This window comes from Meles meles, chromosome 5, assembly GCF_922984935.1.
Source record: "Meles meles chromosome 5, mMelMel3.1 paternal haplotype, whole genome shotgun sequence".
Taxonomy (NCBI): domain Eukaryota; kingdom Metazoa; phylum Chordata; class Mammalia; order Carnivora; family Mustelidae; genus Meles; species Meles meles.
Genome location: NC_060070.1, coordinates 25,845,509 through 25,859,715, shown reverse-complemented (window position 1 = coordinate 25,859,715; position 14,207 = coordinate 25,845,509). Strand labels below are relative to the sequence as shown.

Genomic DNA, 14,207 nt, shown 5'->3' with positions numbered 1-14,207 from the left:
CCCTTCGCTTCTTCATTAAACCCTTTGGAGGAGCAAAAGATACTTTTGGAATGATGAACATTTAACATTGAATAATAATAGTAACGAATATGGTGGCTTTCATATTCAATAATGCCTCTGTTTCAGAGCACTGTTAAACTTGAAAGTTAGAGCAAGCCAGGCTGTTACTTCATTGACCAGTAGTATACCCATGATTTTGTACAACAGGATGTAACCTCTGTGTGGCTTGAAGCATTAGAAAAAAAAAAAAAAAAAAAACAAATAGGGACACCTGGGTGGCTCAGTCGGTTGAGTATCTGACTCATGATTTTGGCTCAGGTCATGATGTCAGGGTCTAGAGCTCAAGCCCGTGCTCTGTGCTCAGCAGGGAGTCTGCTTGAGCCTCTCTCTCTCCCTCTCCTTCTGTCTCTCCCCCGACTTGTGTGTGCATTCTCGCTCTCTCAGATAAATAAATAAATCTTAAAAAGAAAAGAAAAGGAAAGGAGTGAAAAGAAAAGAAAAGAAAAGAGAAAAGAAATGAAACAAAACGGAACCAAACCTATTGTGGTGGAAAGTAGAGAAGTACATATCACCTGAATTCCCTGCATCGGGAATGCTGACAAAAACTGGAAACAGTGCAGGGCAAGTAAGCCTCCCTCCTGAGAGACAGGGGAGTGGTGACAGCAGAGAGAGGCTCTGAAGGCCTAATGTATAAAGTATTACTGGTTGCCCCAAATGAAATCATACTGTAGATCAAAAATGGTTGAATACAGGGTACCTGGGTGGCTCAGTTGGTTAAGCAACTGCCTTTGGCTCAGGTCATGATCCTGGAGTCCCCAGATGGAGTCCCGCATTGGGTTCCCAGCTCCACGGGGAGTCTGCTTACCCCTCTGACTTTTTCCCCTATCACACTCTTTCTCACTCTCTCAAATAAATAAAATCTATAAAATTTTTAAAAAAATGGTTGAATACAGTAATTTCACATGTCTTTTGGCAAAAGGCCTGCTTGTTACTAAATGTGTTAGAGTCTGTGGGTCATTTAGTGCAAAACCTTAGTCTTCACTCATTGTACCAGCCCTGGAAGAAAGCATTTCGACAGCACAAATGGAATCACCAAGGTCCATAGTTCTGGCTCCAGAACCATTAAAAGGTAGTTCATTATATTTAGTATACTCTGAGGGAGGGAACTAGATAAACACATAAAAGAAAAATATTTGCTTAAAAAGTTAAAATGAAAAGTTTGAGTGCTTAATAGGTCAAAGTTTATTTACGTGAACATTTCTTCTTTTACATTTTGTGTATTTGTGTGTGTGCGCACATGCGTATTTGGGGTGGGCCGTATTTATTAGCATAAACAATATTGAAAAGAAAAACACAAAATGGAAAGAGAAAGAAGAGAGTAGGTAATTTGAAATGCCTGTTCCGATCGAGGTCTGTGCTACCAGGGATCCTTCTCTAAATCCTTCCTTAAATGTGCCTTCATCTGTCTGAGCTTCTGGGGCTGGGAGATAGCTGCACACATAACCGGGGCGAAATGTGATTTTAATTTTCATCGTGAAAGTCTTTAGCGTGAACATCCTGGAAAGTTGTTAAGAAAAGGGTAACATCTCCTCATGACAGTCTCTCTTGCTTTTTGTGTGTTTCTCTTTCCTGCCTCCCAACTCTCCACATCAGATTGTCCCCTCCGACTTTGACTCTTTCTCCCTTTTTTCTCCCTCCTCCCCTTCCCCACTCTCCATCTTTATTCTTTCATTGTCACATATTTTGAAAGTATTTCTTGTTTATTGAATGGAATTTTCTAACCCTTGCTTTTACTTTTTAAAATTGAAGGGCGGGGGCGCCTGGGTGGCTCAGTGGGTTAAAGCCTCTGCCTTCGGCTCAGGTCATGATCCTAGGGTCCTGGGATCGAGCCCCTCATCAGGCTCTCTGCTCGGCAGGGAGCCTGCCTCCCCCTCTCTCTGTGCCTGCCTGTCTGCCTACTTGTGATTTCTGTCTGTCAAATAAATAAATAAAATCTTTAAAATTGAAGGGCGGTGCACCTGGCTGGCTCAGTGGGTGTAGTGTGTGACTCTTGATCTCAGTCCGTGAGTTCAAGCTTCACATTGGGTGTGGAGCCTACTGAAGCGTTTTTGAAAGCTGAAGTAGCTTAAATCCCTATATTTTTAAAGACACACAACTAAAATGATTTTTAAAAAACCTGTGCAGAAAAAATAGCACCCCCCAATGCAAACACATAAACTCCTATGTTGAGAACCTAAGGTGTTCTCAAAGGAACATGCCATCCTATCATTTACGGTAATGTGCATCAGACTCATTCCTCATCATGGCTGAACTGAAGGAGCTACTTTAATTTAAGGCTTTTTTTTTTTTTTTTTTAAAGAAATGGAAGTGAGTGCTTCTTGGAATCACAAGTGTTGCAGAAAAAGAGTCACTTTTGCACATCAATGAGCCCTCTTTAGTGGAGGGGCTCATGAGTACATGTGAAAAGATCTTGACCTGCTTTCTCAAGTCAGCTTTGGGCCCGGAGCCAGCAGGAACCCTGAAGAAGTGGGAGTTTGCGAGCTGGCAGCTCCGGTGTGCAGCCGCAGCCTCCCATGGGCAGAAGAGAGCTGCAAAGTCTTGACCACGCTAAGTCTTGCGTAAAAAAGATTTTTCCATTCCGTTTTGGTTTTGTGTAGACCTAATCCTGTTTCTGCTTATCTCCAAGAGCATCGGGGCTGTTGCTAATTCCAGTAGCAGCAAATACTTCATGTCCACCCCTAACTCGAAGCCCCTGTGCTAAGTGCTGGGAAAGCAGACAGGACATTCTCCCAGCTCTTAAGGGGCTTTTATTCCACGCGGCAACAAAAAGGTGGGAAACAAGTGAAAATCTTGTTTTTTTAAATAGTATGTTTATTACATTTTCACATAATATGCTCAACATATTTATCTTCAACCTCCAAACCTGATTTCAGGTAAATTACTTATAAATTTAAAGCAATGACTCCAATAGGCAAATCAGGCGGTTGTGGGGTGCGGTGAGCAGGAGGCGGGATAAGCACACAATTTTGCTTGTATGTCCAGACATTTTCATATGTTAACAATTTGTAGTATATTAACAATTTATCCCGTATTTCCTGGACTTTACCTCTCCACCCCCCACCCCAGTTGAGAACATTGCAGAGATCTCTGAAGTTACATTAAGTCCAAGGTGACTTCCACTAAGGATGCGCTGCTGATAGCAGGCGCTGGGGCACAAGGGTGGGAATCACGCCCAGCTCTGCAGCCAGTGCTGCAGGGCTGGGGGGGGGGGGGGGAGGTCTGCTCACTGGTGGCGTTCTGGCTCGTCCTTGGTGCTTACACACGCCCCTAATGAGCCACATTTCATACTAGCCTGCAAGAGCACTCTAAAACAAGTCCAAGACCACGAGCCATGGACCATCTCTACAGTAGAGCTGTCCTGCACCGCACTCCTCCCCTCAGGTGGGGGTGACTGAGGATCCCGAGGGTGGGTTCTGCAGAGTGAGATGAGCTGGCTGCCTTAAATAAGGCGGGTGGAGATTAGACCGGAAAGAGCTCACTGCAAAGGCGGTCTTGGGGTTGCAGGGCTCTGCTGTAGTCTGTGAACACCCAGCCCAAGAACCCTCAGAACCCTGACCCAGCAGCGGGGAGAGCCTGGGGAGGAGCCTAGGAGAGCAGGAAGAATGCTGATTGCCCCTCATGGGCTCTTCGCAAAACACTCCCCTTCCTGACAGGTTACGGTGGAGGTTGAGCAGATCGGTGCTGGGTCCCATCCTACCTCTAGCACTCCAGGTGCAAAGGCTCCTACTTAGGAAGGTCCCTACACTCTGGACAAATCTCAAGCCATCTAGTTTTTCATCTTTCATCTGCCACGCTCATTCTTCCTCCATGAACACTGGAAAGAAATATCCCTGGCTGAAAAAAGAAAAAAAAAGTAGGTCCTGTTTGAAGAAAGGGTGTTTCTCAAAGACACTACTGTGAACTTTACTTTGGATGAACAGTGCATCCTGAACTCTGCTCGGAGTACCTTGTGTAGAGCTAGGCTGGAGATGCGGGAGATGCGGGAGATGCCCTGGGATCTGTCTCCTCGGCCCTGTAAATGAGGGCCTAGCTCTTAAAATGACTCGAGGCTCCCATTGACTAGAACTCTGAAATGGGCACCTAAGTCAAATGGATAGTTTCTCATGGGAAAGGTTTTTTTTAATTTTTAATTTTTTAATTAACATATAATGTATTATTAGCCCCAGGGGTATGGGTCTGTGACTCGCCAGGTTTACACACTTCATAGCACATACCTTTCCCAATGTACATAACCCCACCACCCTTTCCCTACCACCCTCCCCCCGGCAACCCTCAGTTTGTTTTGTAAGATTAAGAGTCTCTTCTGATTTCTCTACCTCCCAATCCCATCTTGTTTCATTTATTCTTTTCCTACCCCCCAAACCCCCCACGTTGCCTCTCAACTTCCTCATATAGGAAGATCATATGATAATTGTCTTTCTCTGACTGACTTATTTCACTAAGCATAATACCCTCTCGTTCTGTCATGGGAAAGTTTTATATGTAAACCAACTTTATTAAGATGTAACATATATAGGACGCCTGGGTGGCTCAGTGGGTTAAAGCCTCTGCCTTCAGCTCAGGTCATGATCCCAGGGTCCTGGGATCAAGCCCTGCACTGGGCTCTCTTCTCAGTGGGGAGCCTGCTTCTCCCTCTCTCTCTCTCTGCCTGCCTCTCTGCCTACTTGTGATCTCTGTCAAAAAAAAAAAAAAAGAAAAGAAAAAGAAAAAGATATAACATATATAAGAAGCCATATCCAATTTAAGTATGCAGTTTGATGAATTTTGAAAGATGTGTACATGTGTGTAATTATCACAAGATATAGAACATCGCCACCCCCCCCCCAAGTTCCTTTGTCCCTCTTTCCAGTCACACTGTGACTTCCAGTCACACACACACCCCTGCACCCCCTCCCTGCCCTCAGGCAACCACTGATCTACTTTCTGTGATTATGTATTAGATTTGCATTGTCTAGATAGCACATCGATGGAACCATACAGTATGTAAACTTTGAGTCTGGCTTCTTCTTAGCATAACATTTTTCAGATTTATCCGTGTCATTACATGCTTAAGAAGTTCGGTCCTTTTTATTGAGTAGTGTTCTACTGTATGGATATACCACAATTTGTTTGGATATAACACAATTTGTTTCACCATCCACCATTGATGGGCATTTAAGCTGTTTCCAGTTTTTGACAATTATGAGTGAAGCTGCTGTGAACATTCATGTATAAACAGACAAAGCTCTACAGTTCTAGGCAGTTCAGTACACTAAACAGCAACGTGGGAGGTGGGAAGCTGGCTGTCCTGAGGGGAGGAAGAGGCAAGTAGGTGATGAGGCCAAGTTAGAAAGAGCAACCGGTTTTTTAGCTATAGCCAAAAATGAAAAAATGCCTGCACTGAGCAGAGAGGACTGCTGACCAGGCACCTTTCAACCCCATGGGAAAAATGGATTGCAACATGATTGGCAGGACTGAATAATACATACCATTAATGGTTTTCCTTTCACACGGACTAAAATTGAACCAACAAACTCAAACCTTGTTTCCTGGGTACCTCTTTAGAATATGTTTGAAGGCCTGTCCAGGCAGCAGAGACAGTCCTCTAAAGGCAAAGTTAGAAAGCCCACTGGTTGGGCACCTGGGTGGCTCAGTCAGTTCAGCATCTGCCTTCGGCTCAGGTCATGATCCCAGGGTCCTGGGATCAAGACCCCCATGTGGGGTCCGCTTCTCCCTTTCCTCCCCACTTGTGCTCTCCCTTGCTATCTCAGTGTCTCTCCCAAATAAATAAAAAATTTTAAAATCTTTTAAAAAATAAGTAAGAAAGACTACTGGCTGTGGAACCTTGGACAGGGTTAAGAAACCTTGGCAAATGGGCCTAATAAGAGTACTACCTCAAGGATTGTTAGGATGATTAGATGGGATTCTATGTAAATCTCTTTGCAAATGTCTAGCACTTAAGATGGGCTCAGTAAGCATGAACTATGTTTAAAAATCATGTTATACCTTTGACTTAGAGTAAGAATCCAAATATATTCCTTGGGTAGTTGGAATGTTTATTTTTCCTATATTATCTATATAACCACTGTAGGATTAAATTATTAACCAAAATCTGGTTAGCTTTTAGAAGCATATCAATTCAGTTGCAAAATTTCCCAGTGTCCAGCCCCTGCCTACAGTTCAGGTCATGATCCCAGGGTCCTGGGATTGAGCCCAGCATAAGGCTCCTTGCTCAGCGGGGAGTCTGCTCCTCCCCCTCTTCAGTCTTGTGGGCTCCCGCGCTCGCTCGCGCGCGCTCTCTCAAATAAATTTTTTTTTTTTTTTTTTTTTAAGTTTCTGGTGGCTGCCACGCGGGCCCATCTCCTCATGCTGCAGCTCGCTAGTTCAAAAGCTCCTGCCAGGTGCTTCTCAAACCAAAAGAATCACTCAGGGCTTGTCAGTAAATGCAATTCATGAGAACTTCCTCTGGAGCCAATTCTGGGGGCGAATGGCCTCTCTTCCTTTGGGCTGGCTCTGTCTCAGGGGTGCCCTCTGTATCTCCCCGTCCTCTGAAAGGAGTCCCCGTGGTGGAGCTGAAGGAGCACGGACGGAATGGGGAAGCTCAGGAACTGGGTTTGATCCTGACTTTATTGCCCCCCACCCCGTCCCCCCACCCCTTCATCTCTGCCCTGGAAGCTAGGCTGTCGCAGAATTACATGTTCCACAGCCGGCCCGGGGCGGTCTCAATAAATGCTTGTTGACCATGTTAATTTCCAGGTTTATCTTACAGTCCTTCCTATTTCCCACCAGTTCCAAAGTCCAAGGCGGCATAAAACTCAAAGGAAATGGAGCTGCTTTGCACAGTGATTTAGGAATCTCTCTGTAAACACTCAGTATTGTAAAAACTGCCCTGAGTGTTCGCCTTCCAGGAAAGGTGGCGGGGCGGGGCTCAAGCTAGCTCCTAGGTTTTAAGTGGAAGAGGTGATTCTTAAGTTACTGTAGCCCCACGCGTGGTCCTGGTTGCAGTGGGTACGTTGCCCTGAGCACGCCGCCGCCTTCCCTTAGGCGCAGAGGCCAGGCGAGCGGTCGAAGCTCCCACCCTCACCTAGGACTGCTCCCTCTTCTTCCTGCCGGCCACCCGCCCCCACCTACCCCTTCCCGCACCCGCAAACCGCGGCGCCCAGGGGCGGGTTTGCTTTTATTGACAAGCTTGGAGCGGGCTCCCGCTTCTGGCGCGGGCCCCAGGTGCCGGCAGTTTGGCTCCAGGCTATGCAAGCGGTGCGCGTTTTTCCCCTTCCCGGAACCCGAGCGGAACGACGCGGGCGGCCCAAGTCCCTTCCCGCGGGTGGGTCCGCTTCCCCGGCTCGTGCCTGAAGCCCTGCGCGGCGGGGAGGGCCGGGCCGCCGGCTGAGGTCTGCGTGGGCAGAGCCAGGTGCGCTCCCGGACCCGAGGGGCGGCCGTGCGCACGTGGTCGCCCTCCACCTCCGCCCTCCTTCCAGGCACTCTCGGTATTCGCACTGCTGGGACCTCTCCGCTGGCGCACCGCCGTCGGGTGAGCCGCAGAGCCGCGGGACCGCGAGGGGAGGACCGGCGGGCGTTTGAAAGCCCGCGTGCTTCTCCCATTGGAGGAGTGCGGGCCCGGCCCTCCAGGGCCACAGGTGTGGCCACCCGCCCGCCTCGGGTCTCCAATCCTGGTTTTCTGGAGTTTTCCATTTGCAGCTGTCTTATACCCAGGTGGCTTTTTTCTGTTCTAGAGAAGACTGCTAGAACTTCCTACTCGTTTTCCTTTCTTCCTACAAAAAGAAAGGGCGGTGTTTCAAAACCACAACAAAAAAACCTCTCCTTTACCGTACTTTAGGGGCGCCTGCGTGGCTCAGCGGTTTGAACGTCTGACTTGGGCCCAGGTCGTGAGCTGGGGTCCTGGGATCAGCCCAGCGTGGGCGGGGGTCCCCCCCCAGCTCAGCGGGGAGTCTTCTTGTTCCTCTCCCTCTGCCCTTCTCTCACCCTCCTACTCCTGCCCTCTCTCTCTCAATTAAATAAAATCTTTAAGATGCTTTAGTATGTTTACTGCTGCCTTGTAGTCAAACACGACTGTTTTGAAATTGCATCTTTATTGAGGAAGAAGGTAAAAAGCAAAAGCTGAATAGACCTGGGAATTGTTGATTTTGTATATATGATTATTTGGACCTTCTGAATTTTCCTTTAAAACACAAGAGTTATAACAAGTGTTTCTTCAAAACACAAGAGTTAAAGAAAATGTTATTCCAAGTAGCGCCTAACATAGATGGGGCTTAAGAAAAATGTGAAAATCTAACTTTATTTTGTTGGAATAAATGTAACAAAAACACACTCCCTGATTTTCAGTTAGACTGGGTTGCTACTATTTTAGCTTGCAGGTCTGCAATGCGCTTACTAAGGAGGGGGCAAACCAGATTCTCACGGTTTCTTTCCCCCAACCCTTTTTGTTTTCCAGTCCAGAGCACAACCCCCAGAAGAAAACAAAAGGAAGCCCGTTTTGGGGAAGCTTGGCAATCTGTTCACGGCTGGAAGGAGAAGGACCAGCAAAAACGGGTTAGAGAGTCCCACCAGCTCCAGTGCTAAATCAGTGTTTCCCAAAGATGTAGCCTCTCCCAGACCCCCCGAAAGAGAGAATAGGAGTAAACCTCAGGGCGGCCAACCAAAGCAGAAAGACACGTGCGAGGAGGGTTCCCGGCAGGAGCAGCCCCGGGAGTCGGAGGAGCGCTCCGAGACCCGCGTGCAGGCGGCCCCCCCTGACGCCGAGCCGTCACCTTGCACGAGCAGCCGCGCAGTGACGGCGGCTGTGCAGCAGTGCCATGAACGTGATTCACTCCAATTAGAACCTCTGGAGGCAGAGGGAGAGTCTTTCCCAGGTGCCACCACCGCTGCCAAGCAGCTGCATTCCTCACTTGAGAATTCCTCGGGGCAAGGCAGCGCAGAGACGCTGGCCGGCAGTCCGGGGGAGGACGCTGCACCGGGCGCTGGCTGGGAGCAGGAGACAGCCCAGGGCTCGAGGGCTGTGCCGAGGTCGCCCACCGGGGAGCGGTCCGCGGGGGAACTAGGCGACGCCTCTGACAGAGCCCCCCGTGCGTGCGCCGGGGCAGACTCTCTGGAGCCCCAAGACGCGTACAGCCTGCCCTCCGAGGACGCGTCGGCTCCGCCAGGGGACCCCCCGGCCGAGCACGAGGGGACCTGTTCGGACGCGGCGCAGGCAGACGGCCAAGCGGGGCCCCGAGGGCGACAGTGCCGGCCCGGCGCCCACCCCGCCACCGTGTTAACTTTGGACATCTACTTGAGCAAGACTGAGGCGGCCCAGGGGGACGAGCCGGGCGCGATTCCTCCGGGGGCGGAAGATTGCGGCGATTCTGACGACATGGAGAAGAGGTCGGGCGGCCGCAGGTCGGGCAGGCGGAGAAGGTCGCAGAAGTCCACCGACTCCCCCGGGCCGGACACGGCGCTGCCCGACAGCGCGGGCAGGGACGACGCGGTGTTCGACTACGAGGTGGCGCCAAACGCGGCCACGGAGAACGGCTCGGCGGAAAAGAAAGTGAAATCTCCGCGGGCGGCCCCCGACGGGGGCGTTGCCTCCGCAGCGGGCGCCGAGCCCAAGTCCAGCCCCGGGTCCAGGGGGCCGCTCCGCGGGGAGTCCGACCGGGGCAAACAGCCGCCGCCCGCCTCGTCCCCCACCAAGAGGAGGGGCAGGAGCCGCGTCCCCGAGGCCGCGCCCACCTCGCCGGCCGGCGGCCCTCAGGCTCCCGCCAAGGAGTCCCCCCCGAAGAGGGCGCCAGCGCCGGATCCCGCCGCCAAGAGCGCCGCGGGGGACAACGGGGAGGAGGTGGCCCGGGTCATCCCCCGCGAGCTCACCGTCAAGAGCAGCTCGCTGCTGCCGGAGATCAAGCCCGAACACAAAAGGGGCCCGTTCCCCAACCACTTCGACAGCCGGGGAGAAGGAAGTCGAAGCAAAGAGCCGGGCAGATCCGCGGGTGGTTCGGGCGCGGACGCCTTGAAGCCCAGGCACCATTTCGGGGTGGGCAGGTCGACGGTGACCACTAAAGTGACCCTGTAAGTAACCGCGGACCGGGGCCTGGGCGCGCTGCGGGTGTCGGCAGACGTTGTGGGTGGTGTTTCTGGGGGGCTCCGGGGTGTTTGCATCTGTGGCAGAACTAACTGTGCACCGAGAGTTTCCCCTCAGTGTTGAAACGGAGGTAGGGAAGGGCTGGTTAGCACCGCTGGAGGGGACGTCCGGGAGCCTCGCCGCCTCGTGAATTGCTGTTCTGATAGAATGTTGAAGTTGAAAGAATGGAACAATCTCTTGAGGCTCAATGTTTACATCAGCCATTGAAAGAGGACCGACTGGCCTGACTGGAGCTAATCCTTTATTCAAAACTTAAAACACCAGCATTCCTGGAGAGGGCATTCTGGAAACACCAATGCCGTGAATTTGAAAACATGGAGCAAAACCACTTAGTTTCAGTCTGACCCAGTAGTAGCTTTGACATGGATGAGTTTTAGAGAATTCACAGAACTTTTTCTGGAACTTAGGGCAGCTTAAAGATTGTTTCCTAATTCCCCTCCTCCCAGTGTTTGGGAGGTTAGTGACATGTTTGCCCCCAGGTTGAAGAGGAATTCTTTGGTTACAGAAATGGAGAGAGAGCAGTGTTCTTACTGGGGGGCTTTGTTCGATGAAAGAACATTGGAAGAATCAAGCTCAGCAACTGACTACCTGCTGTTAAGTTCACTGATTTTTTTCCCCCAAATAATTACTGAGTGACTTCTGTGCATGGTGTTGTGCCAGGAACTATGCAGGAAAACTCAAGACTATGACTCAGTATATTGCCCTTGAGAAGTTTATGGCCCACTCTGACTTGCAAAAAGAAGAGAACGAACTGTCTAAGGTGATGGGTGAGGGAACTCCCAAGTGGATTATCAGCTGTAAAGTCTGGGGAAGTGCAAAGCAGGAGAAATCGCTGTTGGCTTTTTGGAGCTGAGCTTGTGTCTTGATGCTGAATGCGGTGTGTATAGAAGGATGGGGTAGGGAGGGCTCTCTGTAAAACTCAAGATCCTCTCCCCTTCCCATACTCTCATTCCCCCACCTCCCAGCTAGCGCCTGTGCAAAAAGGACTATCGGAACTGCCCGAGTTTCTCCTACATTTGCTCATTTATTAGAAGAGCTGGTATTTCCCCAGCATTTTGATTCTTAAACCGAATGGTTTCATCCCATTTGAGTTCTTGGGTAAGTAAGCTTTAGAGTAGGAGGTCTGGTAAACACTTCAGGGAGAACCTGCTTAATGAGTAATGTGAGCTACCGCCCCAGCTGCCAACCTGGAGACCTTTGATAAAGTCACCTATTTATTCTGCAACGGCGGTGTCAGAGAAGAAACCAGAGTGAACGATGCCCATTATTTGAAGAAGGCCAGTGTGACTGAACATTCAGACCTCGAGTGCGAGCTTAGAGAAACGTTGCTGTGGAGCACTGAGAGGACGCCTTCCCTGCCTTCCAAGCGGAGCATGCCAGTGGAAAAACCAGAAATGTTGCAAGGAGGAGGGTAAACAAACCTGGGAAGCGATCTTATAATGAAGCTTTTCATGTGCCGTTTGGGGCACAAAACTAAATCAAATGTCTTCTTCTCTGTGCCGATTATTTCCTACCTAAAATTTTCCCTTTGCAAGGCATTTGGCTTAATTGTGTTTTCCACAGGGCCTCGCACTTGGTTAATTGGCCAATTCCTGAAATGGGAAATCAATTCCTTCTAGCTTTTTTCTGTTTGATGGATTTTTTCCCCAGTTTTTTTCCCCTCTGATTGTATTTCAAGAAAAAAATGTTATCAAATGATTTTTTTAAAAAACAATTTGCATCTGATGTTTTAGTTAAACTCATGTTATAGTCCCTGAAAAAAGGACTATATCGCAGAGAGTTTCTTGATGCTGTTAGAAAAATTACGTCTTCAGTTCTGTACCAAGGATTGAATGTTGAGATTCTTAACAATGGTATGTTTAGAATAAGGAGAATTTTCCTCTCTTAGCCATGGCTTTTTAGACACAAGATTATTTTCCCCTCTCACATTATAATATAGGTATTAAACATGAATTATAGAAGCCTTCCTTTTAATCAGTTTGAGCTAGGTTAATTGTAGTGACTCTTGGTAGCAGAACTTAATAGCACAGAAAGTTTGGTTGTAAAATATATTTTGATCTTGGTGTAAATCTTTAATGTGCCGATGTGTTTCCTGTCCTTAAGGTAAGTTGTTGGCTAACCTTTGGTGTTTTCCATTTACATCGCAAGATATACTTTGATGTTTGTTTCTTGAGCTGATTAGTGAGAATTTTTTAAAGGTGTATTTACTGGTATGTGAACATCCTTCATTAGCTGCTGGCATTTGTAAGCTCTCCATTTCTACTCCACCGGCTTTAGAATTTAATCTTCAAGGTAGTGCATGTAAATTAATTTTCTTTTTAAATTTAAGCTATGGGCCCACCATGGCGGAGCCTATCTATCTTATGGAGATTCTGGGGAAAGCAATGCCTAAGAAAAATTCATGAGAGTATATCAAATTAAGTATTTAAATCAAATTCCAAAAAAAAGTAAAAATCTAAATTCCTAATGCCGTGTTTGGGAAGGACTTCTCAAGTCTTTTCAGTCTACTCATTTTATCCAGAAGAGAAAGGTGTCTCACCCAAAGTCATATTGCCTGTTCCTTCAAAAGGCTCCTCTTTCTTGAAGGTCAATGAATCTCATGCTGGTGGCAACATGAGATTTCTGTGTGGCTCTACTTTCTGTTATCAAGGTGGCCTCCAAAGTCCAATTACTTCATCTTAGAGATTCCTGCTAATTCATTGACTTCTTAAATAGGTAAAGCTGGAAAGGACCAGAATTGGTCACTGAGGTCTGGGGACACAGGAGCAGTCAGGAGCATAGCCTCTGAAAACAGGACACCTGGTTTCAAACCCTGGCCCTGTCACTCAGTGGGTGTGTGACTTCTAGCAAATTACCTGCCTTTTCTAGGCTTCAGCTTCCTCCTCTTAAACGAGAACGTATAAAATAGTACATTAGGCAAGCGGAGTGTTTGTCAAGCGTGTGTCAATCCGTGATTGTTAGTGGTTATTATCTCTTCATTTCAGAAACCACTAGGCCTCTGGTTTAGACATTTTCTTGTGTTTAGCCTTGGAGCCCATTCTTCTGGGAAGGCTTATATAAAAGCGATATACGAAACAGAGAACTAGAAGTGCTTCTGCTTGAAAGGAAGGTGACTGACCCCAGATCCAACCCTCTGTCTCTATTGTCCACACCGCAACTGAAGAGAATCCCAAGAATTGCTTCAGCCATTCCTTGGGGAAGGTGGGGGTGAAGAGGACCAGCTCTATTCCAAACTATCTACGTTGTTTTTCCAGGTAGCGAAGGTAGTGAGTCCGGTGAGTTAACTAGACCAAGCTCACATAGATAATCAGTGTAAGGACCAGGGCTGGTGAATGTCATACAGAGAACATTTTGTTTCTCAGAAAGAGAACAGTACATACATTCAAAGATTTATGATTTCCATTGGGGGTAACAACCAAGAAACATTAGAGTTTCTCTCCAGAGTGAGGGGAGACTCCCTTTGCCCCCCAAAAGGTGACAGAACCAACAATTGAGCAACTGATAAGTAAATTATGGTACATCTATATGATGAAAATTTTATGCAGACATTATGAAAAACTTCAAGTTTTAGTGACTTGAAAATGTGAAAAATGTGAAATATAAGATTAAGTAATCTTTTTTTTTTTTAAAGACAAGATCTGAAACTCTGTGAACAGAATAATTCCTATTCTGTTTAAAGTGTTTTACTATGCACACAAGAAGACTGAATTATACTAAACTATTAACAGGGGGATTATCTGAGTCATAGGAGTATGAGTGATTCTTCATTTTTATATTTTCCAAATGTTCTGTAGTGAACACACTTACATAATCAGAGTAAAGTTACATAAAGGAAGATGAAGGGGATAAAATATCCAAAGAGGTAAATAACAGATAAATATTTTTTAAATCTAGCCTTTTGAAATAATATTTAAAATTATAAAAATACACAATTGATGTTTGGGGAGATCATTTACATATTTGAAATAAGGGAGTACATTAAATATATAAATTCAATCTAATGTTCTTCAAGCCCTAAGATGTCTTCTAATTCTAG

The 14,207-nt window shown here is 47.5% G+C and overlaps 1 protein-coding gene across 1 annotated transcript in view; it reads left to right on the top strand.

Moving 5' to 3' along the window:
* The first annotated feature begins 9,409 nt into the window (after nt 1-9,409).
* The window catches only part of CRYBG1 (crystallin beta-gamma domain containing 1), a 46,918-nt gene continuing 42,120 nt past the window's right edge, over nt 9,410-14,207 (top strand). The window contains exon 1 of the mRNA XM_046005055.1: nt 9,410-10,098. Within this exon, the coding sequence (XP_045861011.1) occupies nt 9,410-10,098 (689 nt within the window). The remainder of the gene's footprint in view (nt 10,099-14,207) is intronic.